General features: G+C 41.2%; 1 protein-coding gene across 2 annotated transcripts; it reads left to right on the top strand.

Moving 5' to 3' along the window:
• The first annotated feature begins 4013 nt into the window (after window positions 1-4013).
• On the top strand, window positions 4014-13366 carry acbd3 (acyl-Coenzyme A binding domain containing 3). 2 transcript variants are annotated; one of them, XM_017682635.2, is made up of 8 exons: window positions 4014-4341; window positions 6041-6182; window positions 6450-6590; window positions 8132-8290; window positions 8972-9146; window positions 9318-9504; window positions 9686-9970; window positions 10260-13366. In XM_017682635.2, the coding sequence occupies exons 1-8, from the start codon at window positions 4080-4082 to the stop codon at window positions 10469-10471; spliced, it is 1563 nt and encodes a 520-aa protein (XP_017538124.1). In that variant the 5' UTR covers window positions 4014-4079; the 3' UTR covers window positions 10472-13366. The 2 variants fall into 2 exon arrangements, with proteins under 2 accessions (XP_017538124.1, XP_017538114.1); XM_017682625.2 differs by having other exon boundaries at window positions 10257-13366.
• Window positions 13367-15031: the final 1665 nt, after the last annotated feature.

The raw sequence follows: 15031 nt of genomic DNA, 5'->3' as shown, positions 1-15031 counted from the left end.
CAAACACACTTTGCCAAATTGTAAATCTTAGGCTGTGTTGCTTAAAAATTGTCTGGACTTTTATCAAATAACATTTATCAACATCTATTTTCATATCTCAGTAGCCCAGCATTGTCTAAACATTGTGCTCTTCCAGGGTACAATGTACACATAATCAAATTGAAGAAATAAGTCAAATCTAAATATCCGTCCAATGCTGATTTTTAAAAAAACAATTATCTGTTGATTCTGCTGATCATTGGTCATTATGCATCCTATTATTGTATAATTATAGTATGGCATGTTCATTTGTATTCATTAATAATGTATTATTTACAGGCAAAAACACTTACTGCCAACAAACATTTTCAGTTTTAAACCATTTTTATTGCTGCCTAAGACTTTTTGCATACATAAATATGTACAATTGTATAAAAAAAGAGCACCCCTGGTTAAATAAAGGTTTGTTAATTTTCTAAATGAAAATACATATCGTCTATATACAGCACTCATCTGCACATTTACTGCAAGATTTCTGTTTAATTGCTGAATTTAACATATTGGACAAATAAATTAAACATACAATGCAGCCTATGTAAAGGTTACATCACATTTTCTGGTATATTATTTGTTTTCAATATATAAAACCAGCAAATAAATAGAAATGCCATATTTAAGTGTATTCTCTTATTTTCACTTAAGCAATCAACAATCAGTTGGGTTTGGATCAGGGGTCTTTGCTTATATCTGGATATCAGTCTACAAACAGACATATAGCACCATCTGCTGGACTTGCTTTACACTTACATGTATGTCCAACGTCTAACCTGGCCTTCAAATGAACTTATGTTGATGTTCACTGCACAGTGTTCAACACTCTCTGTATCTCAGTACGCAATGCGTGGACATAGACAGAATATTAAGCCAACAAATCCAAGTCCCTAAACGAAAGCACAATAATTTGGCTACCTTGTATTGGGCTGATCACTTCCTTCTTCTTCTTCTTCTTCTTCTTCTTTTTCTTCTTCTTTCAGCTGCTCCCTTTAGGGGTCGCCACAGCAGATCATCTGCCTCCATCTTGCCCTATCCACTGCCTCCTCTACTTTTACACCAACCATCTCCATGTCCACCTTCACTACATCCATAAACCTTCTCTGAGGTCTACCTCTTCTCCTTCTACCCGGCAGCTCCATCTCCAACATTCTTTGCCCAATATATCCACTATTCCTCCTCAACACATGTCCAAACCATCTCAACCTGGCCTCTCTGGCTTTATCTCCAAACTGCTCCACCTTCACTGTCCCTCTGATCTGCTCATTTCTAATCTTGTCCATCCTTGTCACTCCCAACGAAAATCTCAGCATCTTCATCTCCGCCACCTCCAGCTCAGCCTCCTGTCTTTTAGACTGAGCCACAGTCTCCAAACCATACATCATAGCAGGACGCACTACTGTCTTGTAAACCTTCCCTTTCACTCTTGCTGCTATCCTTCTGTCACACATCAGCCCTGACACCTGTCTCCACCCACTCCATCCTGCCTGCACCCTATTCTTCACCTCTTTTCTACCCTGTCCATTGCTCTTGATGGTTGACCCAAGATATTTGAAGTCATCCACCTTTACGACCTCTACTCCTTGCATCTTCACCTTTCCACCTGCCTCCCTCTCATTCACACACATGTATTCCGTCTTGTCTCTACTGACCTTCATTCCTCCAGTGCAAATTCCTCTCCTCTCCAGATTCTCTTCCACCTGCTCTCTACTCTCACCACAGATTACAATGTCATCTGCAAACATCATGGTCCATGGAGCCTCCTGCCTGACCTCATCTGTCAACCTTTCCATCACCATTGCAAACAAGAAGGGGCTCAAAGCTGATCCCTGATGTAACCCTACCTTCACCTTGAAACCATTTGTCACTCCAACTGCACACCTCACCACTGTCTCACTATCCTAATACATGTCCTGCACCACCCTAACATACTTTTCAGCTACACCTGACTTCCTCATACAGTACCACAGTTCCTCTCTTGGCACCCTATCATATGCCTTCTCTAGATCCACAAAGACACAATGTAGCTCCTTCTGACCTTCTCTGTACTTCTCTACCAACACTCTCAATGCAAAAATTGCATCTGTGTTACTCTTTCTGGGCATGAAACCAAACTGCTGCTCACTGATCTGAACCTCTCGCCTTAGCCTTGCTTCAACAACTCTTTCCCATACCTTCATGGTGTGGCTCATCAACTTTATACCTCTGTAGTTACTGCAGTTCTGCACATCACTCTTGTTCTTAAAAATGGGGACCAGTACACTGCTTCTCCACTCATCAGGCATCCTCTTACTCTCCAGGATTTTGTTAAACAACCTGGTTAAAAAGTCCACTGCCTTCTCTCCTAAACATCTCCATACCTCCACAGGTATGTCATCTGGATCAACTGCCTTTCCATTCTTCATGCTTTTTAAAGCTGCCCTCACTTCCACCTTACCAATTCTCTGCACTTCCTGATCCACTATCTCTCCCCCCATTGTCCTCCTCTCTCTCTCGTTTTCCTCATTCATTAGTTCTTCAAAGTACTCCTTCCATCTACTTATCACTCTCTGTTCACTCACTAGTACATTTCCCTCTCTATCCTTTATCAGCCTAACCTGCTGTACATCCTTTCCAGCTCTATCTCTCTGTTTAGCCAAACGATACAAGTCATATACTCCTTCTTTACTGTCCAGCCTCTCATACAGCCCATCATTGGCCTGAGCCTTTGCCTTTGCCACCATTCCTAAAACTCTGTATATATGAGTAGTCTAAACAAGCTGACTTGACCCCGCAGATGTAATTGTGTTGTTTTCGTGTCAGCACAATACACATTACTTTATATACTACACTAAATTCCTTTTGTTAAAGAACATACATTAGAAAGAGAGCACAACTAGGTTTTTCACCATATGGGCCCTTTAAATTGGGAAATTAGGTTAAATTTCTTTACTGTGGTGATGACAGTGTAGCGTTCATCGCTATTAAGAGACACAGTTTTTTCACAAGTTGTGGTGCTTTATTGACCAGCTGTTATTGCCACAGCCACGCCTTAGAGCACCCTCTAACTTATCGCTCTAGCCTAGGACCACTCGAACCTCAATCCTCCATTTTGATAGCCTGGATCAATCATTTTCTGTGGTGCTTGGCAAAGGGATGTGATCTCCACAGGATATTAAACATTATCCAACCATCTTCCCCATAGTTGGTTCAGTTTACTGCTCAACGGCTCCTGGCGCTTGCTAAATGCTGTTCATGTGCGCCGCCACCATTGTGTACACCTGTATATGGATTTATTCCGAGCTGAGTTTTAGTTTTAAAACGTTCTCATCACAGTGAATCTGGATCAATTCTCACTCAGCAATTAAGTTTCTTTAAAATGGCGCGTTTCACATTACACCACTCCGAATGAATTTCCATCCATTTTCTAAACCGCTTCTCCGTCAGGGTCGCGGGGGGTGCTGGAGCCTATCCCAGCAGTCTTCGGGCGAGAGGCAGGATAAACCCTGGACAGGTCGCCAGTCCATCACAGGGCAGACAGACACAGACAGTCACTCACACATTCACACCTAGGGGCAATGTAACATGTCCAATTGGCCTGACGGCATGTCTTTGGACTGTGGGAGGAAACCGGAGAACCTGGAGGAAACCCACGCAGACACGGGGAGAACATGCAAACTCCACACAGAGAGGACCTCAGTTGCCCGGCCGGGGAATCGAACCCAGGCCCTCCTTGCTGTGAGGCGACAGCGCTACCCACCACACCACCGTGTGGTGGTCGAAGTTTCCCTTTAAAAACCTTGATTTCAGAATAAATGGAAGAGCAGGCCTGTGCAACCTTGGACTAAGTTTTCCTGTCTCTGGAGAGTCTCTTTTCAGGAAGCTTTAGTCTGTTTAGTGTATTCGTTAATAAGTGCATTTCTTTCCCCTGAAGCTGCAGCGCAGTTCTGCCGGTAGGCGGCGGTATTTGCACCCCGCTCTCAGTTCACCATCTCTCAGCAGAAGAAGCGAGATTCCTGCTGAGTGAACGGAAGTAAGTACGTGGCTGCTCCCGCTGCCGTGTCTGCAGGATGGCGACTGAGGTTCAGAGCGGCGACCTCACCAGCGCTAACTCAAGCCGTCTCGAAGTTTCCATCGACGGCTTGACGCTGAGTCCCGACTCCGAGGCAGAACAAGAGCAGCTGGAGCCCTCGGGTCCCGGGGCAGACGGAGAGTCGGCCGGCGAGGCCGCGGGAGAGGAGGAGCGGGGCGAGAGCGGGCACAGCTCGGTGGAGAAGGTCTGGGGCTTTCCCCTGGTGGAGCTCTACGGCCTGGCGCTCAGATTTTTCAAAGGTACGGGAAACACTTACTGAGCTGTACCTCTCCGAAACAAACTTCAATCTGAGTGGTAAAAGTGTCAGCCAGTGTCACTGTGTACCTTTAGAGGGCTTCGCTGGCAGCGTTAGCTTAGCTTGCTCTCTAACCTCTTAACGCTACAGCTCTTCGTTGTTTTCATTAGCTGGTCAAGTTAGCTGGTTTTCGGGTTTTCTGACTGAAGTTGAGTGCAGTATTTTGGGCATATCTGACAGGTCACTGTACTGTATGTCAGGCTCTGATAGGTACAGTGTTTTGAGGGCGAGTCTAGAAGCTAGCTAGCTAGCTAGCTGACAGTGATGGTTGGAAGCTGAGCTGGCGGTGCTTGTGCTACAGGTCATGTGTCAGTGATCATGTGGCCGCGTGGGCTTGGTGGGCCAACAGAGAGATGGGACTGACAGGGGCTACAAACACCAATGTGGCTTTCACCGCTGCGGTAATAAACCAGGGTTACATAACCGAATCTCAAACCTCCAGTCAGTCCACATTACTGCTCTATTTTAGCTGCCATCACGTCTGAACCAAGCCATCAGAACCACTTAATGCTAGAACCGGCATGTTGGTGCCAAATTATGGACTGACTGGGGCCTCCTGATCAGCTGGGTTATTATTAAACATCTTCCTGATCATCTGGGTTACTAAACGCCTTATTGTGTGCATGAAGTCTATGTTGCATACCTCTGGTTCTGACAGCGCAGATGTTTGTACTTTGAATCAGTTCCTGTACACATTGTGGGTATCATCCACAACACAGATCATCTGCATGTTTTGTTATAAAAAGATCGAACATAGTTCTGGATTAAGTTCATCGCAGAATGCCATATACCGAATTCAAATCATTGCATTCAAAGTCTTTGGTATTATTATTTTTTTTAATTTAGCCAACTGATCAGATCTCTGAGAAAAAAATAAATGTCATGAAATATTGTATATCATGAAGATTTTTAAAAGTAAAATATTATGTTGTTGCTACATTGCCCACATCTATGTACATTATACAGCTATTCAGGAATCCCTCCCCATAATTATAAGGAAATTCTGACTGCTAGCATAGCCACTGGAGAGTTTAGTAAATACAGGCATCATATTTGACTTCCTAGCCAAAGTCTCACCTGCCTGCATTGCTTCTGCATTCCTTCAGTGGGGGGGGAAATGGTTTTAAACAGCCCGCCCCAAAAGTCCTTCCTCAGCATGCTTGTAGTTTCACAGAAGTTCCTCCAACCTTTAAGCTGAGTCATTAGAAAGGTGTTTTCCTGGTCTTTAAACCAGAAAATATCACTCTAAAGACTACTATGCCCTGTTAGTTGCATCTCATTGTATTGTATCATTTGTATTTTATCTCTGTTACACTTTTACTCATGAGCTGTTGTTAATGACTACATTGATTACCTGCTTTTCCAGTTTTTAAATAAGATTTTAGATGTTTATTTACTGATTAGATGTACATACTGAAACAGAAACCGCCAAGACCTCAAAGATCAGTGGAGCGTCCCGCAGCTTTATAAAATAAAAAAAAATCCAGTAAATATGAACTTTAATAACCCTGCGTTTAATAGTTACGTAGTTTGTGTGATGTAGGTATTTACTCATAATACCCCTGAAAATATTACTCTCTTTACAGTAAATAGATTCCAAGTGCATTTCAGTGAAAGAGATGCTATTGTTTGTTTGGCCATAGAAAAAGATGGCAAGGCCTTCCACCCTACATATGAGGAGAAGCTGCGTCTGGTGGCCCTACATAAGCAGGTCCTCCTAGGACCTTACAACCCAGATGCTTCCCCTGAGGTGGGATTCTTTGATGTGTTGGGAAATGATCGCAGGTAGGTTCATTATGGGATTCACTTTCAGCTTGTTATTATCTCTAATGATTATATGTTGTATTTGGGCAAGTGAATTTAAAGAGTCCTTTGTATTTTGTTCATTTCATTTCCAGAGAATGATTTAGTACTCTTTGTCTCACGTTTGCATTTTTAATTTCTCATTTTTCTTTTTTACTTTGTAAAACGTATTTGCAGCTATGGCCAGTATCACATGTTGTCTGTACTGTGAAAACTGCTCATTCTGGTTTTCTCTTGTCCGCATTGCAGGAAAGAATGGGCATCATTGGGAAATATGGAGAAGGATGAGGCCATGGTAGAGTTTGTTAAGCTGTTAAATAAATGCTGTAATTTATTTGCACCTTTCGTTGCATCACACAAGATTGAAAAGGAGGAGCAAGAGAGGAAGAGGTGAGGCCTTCACAAATATCCTTTAATGTGTGTTCTTTGTATCTGGCATGTGCTTGTTGTTCATTAAAGTCACTTTGACCAGAGGAGGCTAGGTCCCCCCTTTGTGAGCCTTGGTTCCTCCCAAAAGTGGGTTCCTCACACTTTTTTCTTGCCACTGTCACCACTGGCTTTCTCACATGGGGGTTTTACATTTCATGTTAAAACTTTGTCTTTACTGGAATTCTGTGAAACGGCTTTGTGGCAAAATCAGTTGTAAAAAGAGCTATACAAATAAAATTGATATGATTTGATTTGATTTGACTTAGCATGTGTAGTATACCCTGTTGTCCAGTGCTTTTGCTCTTTGCCCTGAAACTTCCCTTTTAGTCCTGTCTGAATCCAACCTGCGAGTAGTTTTGTAGAAACTGTAGAAATAAACTCAGGTTATTTTAGCACTGTGTAAATCACAATGTTGTTAAATGTTCCGTCATCTCCAATAGAAAAGGAGTTTCTCTCATTTTCTTTGTGGCAAAAATAAAGTCAATATGTATTGACCTTCCTCAGGAGTATGACTTAGAACATTTAAAGCATGTAAAATAGCAGAATTTTTTTGTGGTAGTTATTGTTATTTGTAAAAGCCAAAGAAAATAAATAATAATAATGCTAATGACATTGCGTTCACTTTCGACTGCTAGGTAGATGTTTAAGAGAAATGAAATTACAGTATTATTTAAAGTAAATTAGATTAAAGTATGCTTTCTACTTGTGAGCAGATGAGCGTATTGCATATGGAACTTTTTGTTGTATTTTATACCGAGATTTTTTATCCTATATGATTTCAGTCATAAATGGTACAGATGTCCTGTGGTAAAATTACCCCTCCTCCCCATATGAAACTTACCCTGACTAGGGCTGGGCAATATGATAATATTCAGTTATCATGATAAATCATGTCACAATTAGCTGTTTTCAGCATATCATGTATGTCATATGTACTTAAAAGAACACTAATCACGTTTGTTTTATGAGAAAAAAAGGACACAATTAGTCCTGTTTAATTGGATTTAGTCCAGTGTCATTGTCTTTTTCTTTGGAGTGCTTACTTTGTCATCAGCACAGTTACAAACACCACAAATCAATACCAATAACCAATAAGTTTAATACTGGTTTAAATTGTAGTTGTAGTCTTGTAGCTGTAGCCAAAGTACTGTAATTGCTGTTCTGCTTTACTTAAACTGTAACAATTGCTGTAAATTTCTTTAGACCTCATTTGCATGAAAGTTAAATGTACTTCCTTAAGGACTTGTTTGCTTGTTTATACGTCTGTGTTCTTTCACGCTCCAAAGGATGTGGATGATATAGAATTCTGCAGTGCTTCCTGTCATCTTACAAATATCTTGTTAAGCCTGTCAGCAAGAGAAATGTGGCAGTGTACAATCTGACAAAATAATTAATATAGAAGAAAAATGAATTGCACGCTGTATTTTTAGCACAGTGTTTTATTGTGTTGAGTTCTGAAATTTGTGCTGCCTGTCTGATGAGTGTAAATGTGCATATGTCAGGAGGGAAGAAGAGGAGCGGCGACGTAAAGAGGAAGAGGAGCGGGAGCGGCAGCGTCAAGAGGAGGAGAGGCGCAGATGGGAGGAGGAGGAGAGACTGAGGAGAGAAGAGGAGGAAAGGAGGCAGGCTGAGGAGGAGAGACTCCGTGTGGAACAGCAAAAGTAAGTGACAACGTCTATTGTATAGTGACGCAGATGTCAAATTGAGGAAATCAAATGTAATTTTGGAAATTAGCTCTCTTTGGCCTGTGGGAATGCTGTTGATATTCTCTCAAGCAGTTTCATGAGGATCCACCTTTTACATTTTATGAAAATTGTATATTCAGTTAGGTGTGTCCAAATATTTGGCTGGTCATGTATATTTAAACAATATTTTAAAATGTTTTAAAATCAGTGTAAAATAGCTTAACACCTGTCTGACTGACTTGTTAGTAGGGCTTGGTATAGGTCAGTTTTCAATAGTAATACTAATATCTATAACTTGGCCTTGAAAAAAGGTGCCTTCTTTGAAATTATAGCCTGGGTGTGGCTAGAACCAGAAATGAGCCTGAGGTGCTGGGTGTATGTATAGAATGCTTATAACGTGCATGTAGAACGTAATTTAGGAAATCATCAGCCTAGATTCTGAAATAAGAATGCTTATTGGTACAGTGATGCTGATAAAACTTGACTGATTTGGTATTGAAAATGGTATTAAATTACATTAAATGTGCTGTACCGTTAAAGCAGTTCAGTGAATACTGTAAGTGTTAAAGGTAGATACTCCATGATAGCAACTCATTTCTTCGGTCACGCGGTCACCAGTTCATAAGCATTCACTGTTTTCCTCGATCTCCGCCACAGGCAGCAGATTATGGCTGCTCTGAATGCACAGACCGCTGTGCAGTTCCAGCAGTATGCTGCACAGCAGTACCCGGACAGTCCTGAGCAACAGCTGGTCCTCATCAGACAGCTTCAGGAGCAGCACTACCAACAGTACATGCAACAGCTCTACCAGGTGCAGCTGGCACAGCAGCAGGTACGACCCTTCTCTTTCATTTTATGGTGTAGCACAATTGTTATAGCATAGTTTCCTGTATAGTTTGTGTAATGTTGACCATGTTTTCTGCCACAGAACATGAGGATAATTGCAGATTGTTTTAACAGTTCATAAGTGGAGCTTTGATGGCTACCTGCTGTATTTCCTTAGGCGGCCTTGCAGAAGCAGCAGGAGGATTCTGTAGTGCTTTCAACATTAGAAGCCAGTGAGACTTCAGCACCCTCCACTGGTGAGGAGGCCCCTACAGTGAATGGCCAGGCAGAATCCTCCACTGACAGCATAGAGAGAGAGCCAGACCTGGAGCCTGCTGAGGAGGTCACTGAGAATGGCCCCACAGGTGAGTTCTGTAAGAAAGGAAGACTTTGCTTTCTCACATATGCTTGAAAGTGCTTTTCATGCAATTCTTACAGTATTTTTTTATAATCTTTAGATGCACATGTGCTTATGTCATGCCACAAGTTGGGACTTTTTTCCACCCTCATCCTCATAACACTTTTCTCTATTTTCCTGCTTGCTAGACTCCTCTCCGGTGATAGCAGCACCCTCTATGTGGACCAGACCTCAGATTAAGGATTTTAAGGAGAAGATACGCCAGGATGTGGATTCGGTGATCACAGTGGGACGAGGGGAAGTGGTCACTGTGAGGGTTCCAACCCATGAGGAAGGCTCTTACCTCTTCTGGGAGTTTGCCACAGATTACTATGACATTGGCTTTGGTGTCTTCTTTGAATGGACAGACTCAACCAATGCCTCAGTTAGTGTTCATGTCAGTGAGTCTAGTGACGAAGATGAGGATGAAGAAGGTAAGGGAACTGGCATGAAAAATGTGTAAAATCTTTGTCTTTGGAAGGTGTATAAATCTCTGAACTCACAATGATTTGATTCAATTATGATTCTTTAGGATATGACTCGGTGCATCATGAAAAATGAAATTTCATCATAATTCAGTTCAATTTTAGAATCATTTAAAATAAATGTCTAACAAGAAATTTATATACCCATAGTCTTTGGTATCCACCTAAATCTGTATTTATTTTTGCTTATTAATTTTACTTAACGCTGTATTAATTGAGCTGGTTCACCTCTCAGCAGAGCCGCAGAGTGAGGAGGAGAAGGCCAAAAAGGAGGCAGGGAAGCCGCAGGTGGATGAGATTGTGCCGGTGTACCGGCGGGACTGTCATGAAGAGGTTTATGCTGGAAGTCACCAGTATCCTGGCCGTGGCGTCTACCTGCTGAAGTTTGACAACTCTTACTCGCTCTGGCGGTCCAAGAGTGTCTATTACAGAGTCTACTACACCAGATAAGCCTGGAGTCAAGACTGTGGAGCAGGAGTATGTGTGTACGTGTGAGTGTGTTGGTATGTGAGTGGAGTGCGTCTCATGCTGTTCGACTTTAGGAGGGTTGGGCTCTGATGAATACTTGCCACCTCTGTTTTGCACTCTGAAAGGCATTCTCTAGGATTTTGTGCTTATTGATGGTATTGTCTTCAGCACCCATTGTGACTTATCCTCAGCCTCCATTTTCTAATGTCATCCAAAGAGGTGCTTTGGCCACTTACAAAGCTATGTATCCTGTTTGGACAGGTTTACTTGTCATGTAACTTGTGACTAGGATGTGTGACTAAAGCATGCTACACAAGGGGAGGGTTGTGCCGAGAATAACAAAATGCTGCTTTTCCACCACTGCCTGAAACCTGTGAGTTTTTGTTACCAACAGACTTCTTTCTCCTGAAGATGTGTGAGACTGTATTAAGCATGATATTGTGTTGTATAACCGTGCTTTAGAGGAATTCCTTCAGTGAGACTGAATTGACTTTGTGGACATTTAATTTGAGTTAGGGATGTGCACAGGTACTCGAGTTCCCTGTTAATTGTTCATGGTAACATTGCCAGTAATTTAATACTCATCCAACATGAAAACCTAGCAGTTTTCGTTGGCTTCTTTTGAATAACAACTTGTTTTCAAGTATGTTCCTCTGCCTGTTGCCCAAGGCCAGTGCTGGCACTTAAAAAGGTGAAAATACAACCCTGCAGCCCTTTTTTCTTTCTTTCCCCAAGTTTAACCTAACAGATATCTGTTTATGATCTTTTATGGATACTCTGAGCAAAATTACTCCAAATGCACATCTCTAATTTGACCTTTGAAACTGTTGATACTGAAGCTGTGTACTTTGTGTTTTTCTCTCTGTTTTTCTTTTTTTTCTTGTTTAGGCATGCTGACCGTCTAATGGTGACAGATTTTCAGTGTTAGTCGTCTCTAGCTTTGTATTCATATGTATTAATTGCAATTTATAGGTTATATTGCTGAAAACCTAAAAAAAAAAGCAAAATAAAAAGAATTAACAGATGATAATTGATAATTGTTGCTTAGTCACACACTACAATGAAAACAACTCCTGTATCTGCCACAAGTTTTACTTTAGAATGAAATAATAATTTGATAAGGCAGCTAATCTCAAACTTCATCATTCCCTAATGTGTTTTTTGCTTCCTGTTTGGCTGTTCTATTGCTGATATGCTGTTAGTGTGCTATGATGCCTCCATATAGGGTATATCTGCAGGGATGGTGCAACCTGTGTTGGCAATATTTAGCTAACATCCATCGCTTATGTCCTGTGACCATCCTTTGTGAACCTGAACATGCTTCTGGTTTCAGGTACTAGTGGAAAAGCAGTATAACATGCCTTGCTCCTAGAGGACTACCTAATTTAGGTCACCACTGAGAATATCAGCTAATAGTGTACAAGTGCTTCACCAGTCAGCATACAGTTCAGGAGTAAAGCAGCACATGCCGCTTGGGGCCCACTGGTGGAAAAAAGTGTAATAATAAGATATGTTTTTTCTACTGTTGGAAGATTGGGGGATGACATGTATCTGGACTAAACTGGTGGAGGCCTTGAAGAGAGAGATTCATGTTTTGCAACGTTTGCTAAAGTGGTTGGATTGTGTGTAAAGCATTTATTAAATATTTATTAATCTCCCTGATAGAGTAGGGCCCTTGATGTGTCTGTCATATTACATGTAACTCGTTTCCCAACCATTCACATATTGGCTTTTTAAAGAGTTTGTTGTCTCTCATCTGAAATATCACTTTCCTTATTTCTTTTTTTTTCTTCAATGCGTTCTTTTTGTCATCAGTTGGCAGTATTGACTTTATTGTGGCATAACTAGCTGTTCAGACTCTTCTTGCCTTTTTTTCAGTCTATCACTGTTACATTTTTATGTATGTAGTTATAGAAGGCCACATAAAAACAGATGTATTAATTTCATGATTTTATCATTGTCACACAAACACTTTCAGTAACTTTATTAAAAGCTAACAGTTTTGCTGTTTTTCTTTCACATTTCTGTGGCTGCCAGATGGAATCAGACTAATTACCAAAATCAAAATTTGAACTTGTGAGCGCTTTGACTGTTTCTGTTTTATTTATTGGTGTTTGCAGCTTTGAAGACCATTACAGTGAGCACTGCTGTGAATTCAAGAATTGTGCTCGGTTTCTGTTGGATTTTCTTTATGGTGTTGAAAGAATGCTTTTTCATCACTCAACATACACTATAAACCATCTCTCACTGGATGTTTGATGGCATTTCTATAACAAGGTTGTTTTATCACAATAATTCTGTGTGTTTGTGTAAGCCTATGTGAAGCCGGGCGGTGTTCCTTGAGTGGTTTCAGCTCACCCACATGAGCAAATTTACATAAATGCATTTATGTACAGATTTACATAGAAGATATATATACTTGTGCAGATGTGATAATGTGCACATGTGCACAGTACACCACAGAACAGAGATCAAGAGAACTTGAATGGCCCAAAAGCGACCTAAAGAAACGATGCATTGGTTTGAGAACATTTGTTAATTGGGCTAAAATTCATTATCTCCCTATTTTGTTTTTCTGTATTGACCTTCTCAGTTGTTGGCAATGTTAAATCACTGTTACAAATCAAGTGACATATAATAGTGGGCTTGAGGATAAAATGAAGGTTTTGGTAATAAGATGATGGTGTGATAAATCTTTTACATTTTCCCCCATTTGCAAGTGTAAAATTGGTGTAAATTCCATACCATGAGGACATGAAGAAGCTCGGCATTTTGTATTGATTTGACCTGTATGATCTGTATGAGTTTGAGGACGAGTCAGTCTCCTTGAGCATATATTTAATCTTGATTAAACTTATGTTCATCTGTACCTGTTGACTCTGACTTTGTTGTGCATTGTGTTTGGTGAATACAGCTTTTATTGCATATACAGTTTTCTGCAAAAGTCTCATTCGTTCATTTATTTTCCAGTCAAATTGGCCAAAAGGACAACTCAATCAACTCAATCACAGTACTGTCCAAAATCTTTCAGCACCTGAAAGAATGATTTAAAACACTATTCAACATGGTCGCAAGTGATGATTTGCTCAGAAAAACATTAAAACTAATGGAATCAGTGGTGGTTTTATGTATGTCAGTGTTGGTTTAACCATTTCTAAAACTTGACTTGTGACAACTCAATATTTACTGCATTTGTCCAATAATTGCTTTGGCTAATCAATACTTCATGAAGTTAAATCAGATGTGCTGGTAAAGGAAATCCATATGATGGCCAGAGGCATCCACGTGACATCTGGAACCTGAATGTCTAGAAGACGTGTGACTAGCTCACAAGATATCAGCTCCTTTTTTGAAAACTATACATTGGTTTTACTGCATTTATTTTCATTTGTATTTAATCAAATCATATATGGTGTTTCCTCAAGCAAGAAACTGCAGGATTAAGTTACACAGAGCCCTCAATAACTAAATATATCAGTTTTGTCAGTATTTATCAAAGCACATCAAATTTATTTGTATAGCGCTTTTTACAATGGATGTTGTCACAAAGCAGCTTCAACAGAATTCCAGAAAAGACAAAGTTTTAACAAGAATGTAACCCCCCCCAGTGGGCAAGCCAGGGGCAACAGTGGCAAGGAAAAACTCCCTCAGAACTGAGGAAGAAACCTTGGGAGGAACCAGGCTCACCAGGGGGGACCCATCCTCCTCTAGTCAAACTACCTACAAGTGATTATACTACTAATATCAATAGCAGTAGTATTGGTAGTAGTAATAGCTAGGAGTCTATGAAAACATCAGTGTAGGGTGGGCAGCTAGTCCAAGGTAGGTGGTGGTAGCTGGGGCGTGCGCAGCTGGTCTGAAGTGGGTAGCAGGAGGGCTCGACAGTCAGTGATCCTTCAGTGTCCGGCCGGACATGTGGGCGTTTGTATACTCGGGGAGAAAAGGGCAGGGAGAGGGAATTAGTTTTATTCTGTTTGTTTGTACGTAAAACAGGGGATGTAAACATTTCCAGAGTGTGGCTAACGACTCCAGCAGATCTGACTATGACAGCTTAACTAAAAGGAGAGAACCAGAAGGACACACAGACACGAGAGCACTCTGAAACAGTTTGGCATCCCTCCGCTCCACCGTCCACAAACCTGAGTGACCATGTGCGAGCAGCGGGACGACAGCACCAGCGTCTCAGTTTACTATAATTCCCTCTGTCCATGGACCCCTGGATCTGCTGCCTTTATCTAAGGGGGAACATTACCTAACAAAAGCTACACTGAACAAGTGAGTTTTCAGCCTAGTTTTAAAGACTGAGACTGAGACTGTGTCTGAGTCCCGAACATTTTCTGGAAGAACATTCCAGGGTTTGGGGGCTTTATAAGAAAAAGCTCCTCCCCTAGCTGCAGCCTTATGGATTCTAGGAACTATTAATAAGCCAGCACTCTGGGATCTGAGTAGTCGTGATGACTCGTAATGGGAAATAAGGTCTTGCAGGTACTCAGGAGCGAGCCCATGTAGGGCTTTATACGTCAATAAAAGAATTTTATAATC

Source organism: Pygocentrus nattereri, chromosome 4, assembly GCF_015220715.1.
Source record: "Pygocentrus nattereri isolate fPygNat1 chromosome 4, fPygNat1.pri, whole genome shotgun sequence".
In the NCBI taxonomy this organism is placed as follows: domain Eukaryota; kingdom Metazoa; phylum Chordata; class Actinopteri; order Characiformes; family Serrasalmidae; genus Pygocentrus; species Pygocentrus nattereri.
The sequence above is the reverse complement of the archived record's forward strand: the minus strand, read 5'-3'. Positions and strand labels throughout refer to the sequence as shown.

Bases quoted from the DNA above. Each gene is read 5' to 3' on its own strand.
- acbd3 (XM_017682625.2), top strand. From the start codon at position 4,080: ATGGCGACTGAGGTTCAGAGCGGCGACCTCACCAGCGCTAACTCAAGC. The intron at 8,291-8,971 runs GTAAGTGACAAC...TCTCCGCCACAG, and splicing joins CTCCGTGTGGAACAGCAAAA to GCAGCAGATTATGGCTGCTC. The intron at 9,147-9,317 runs GTACGACCCTTC...GTATTTCCTTAG, and splicing joins TGCAGCTGGCACAGCAGCAG to GCGGCCTTGCAGAAGCAGCA.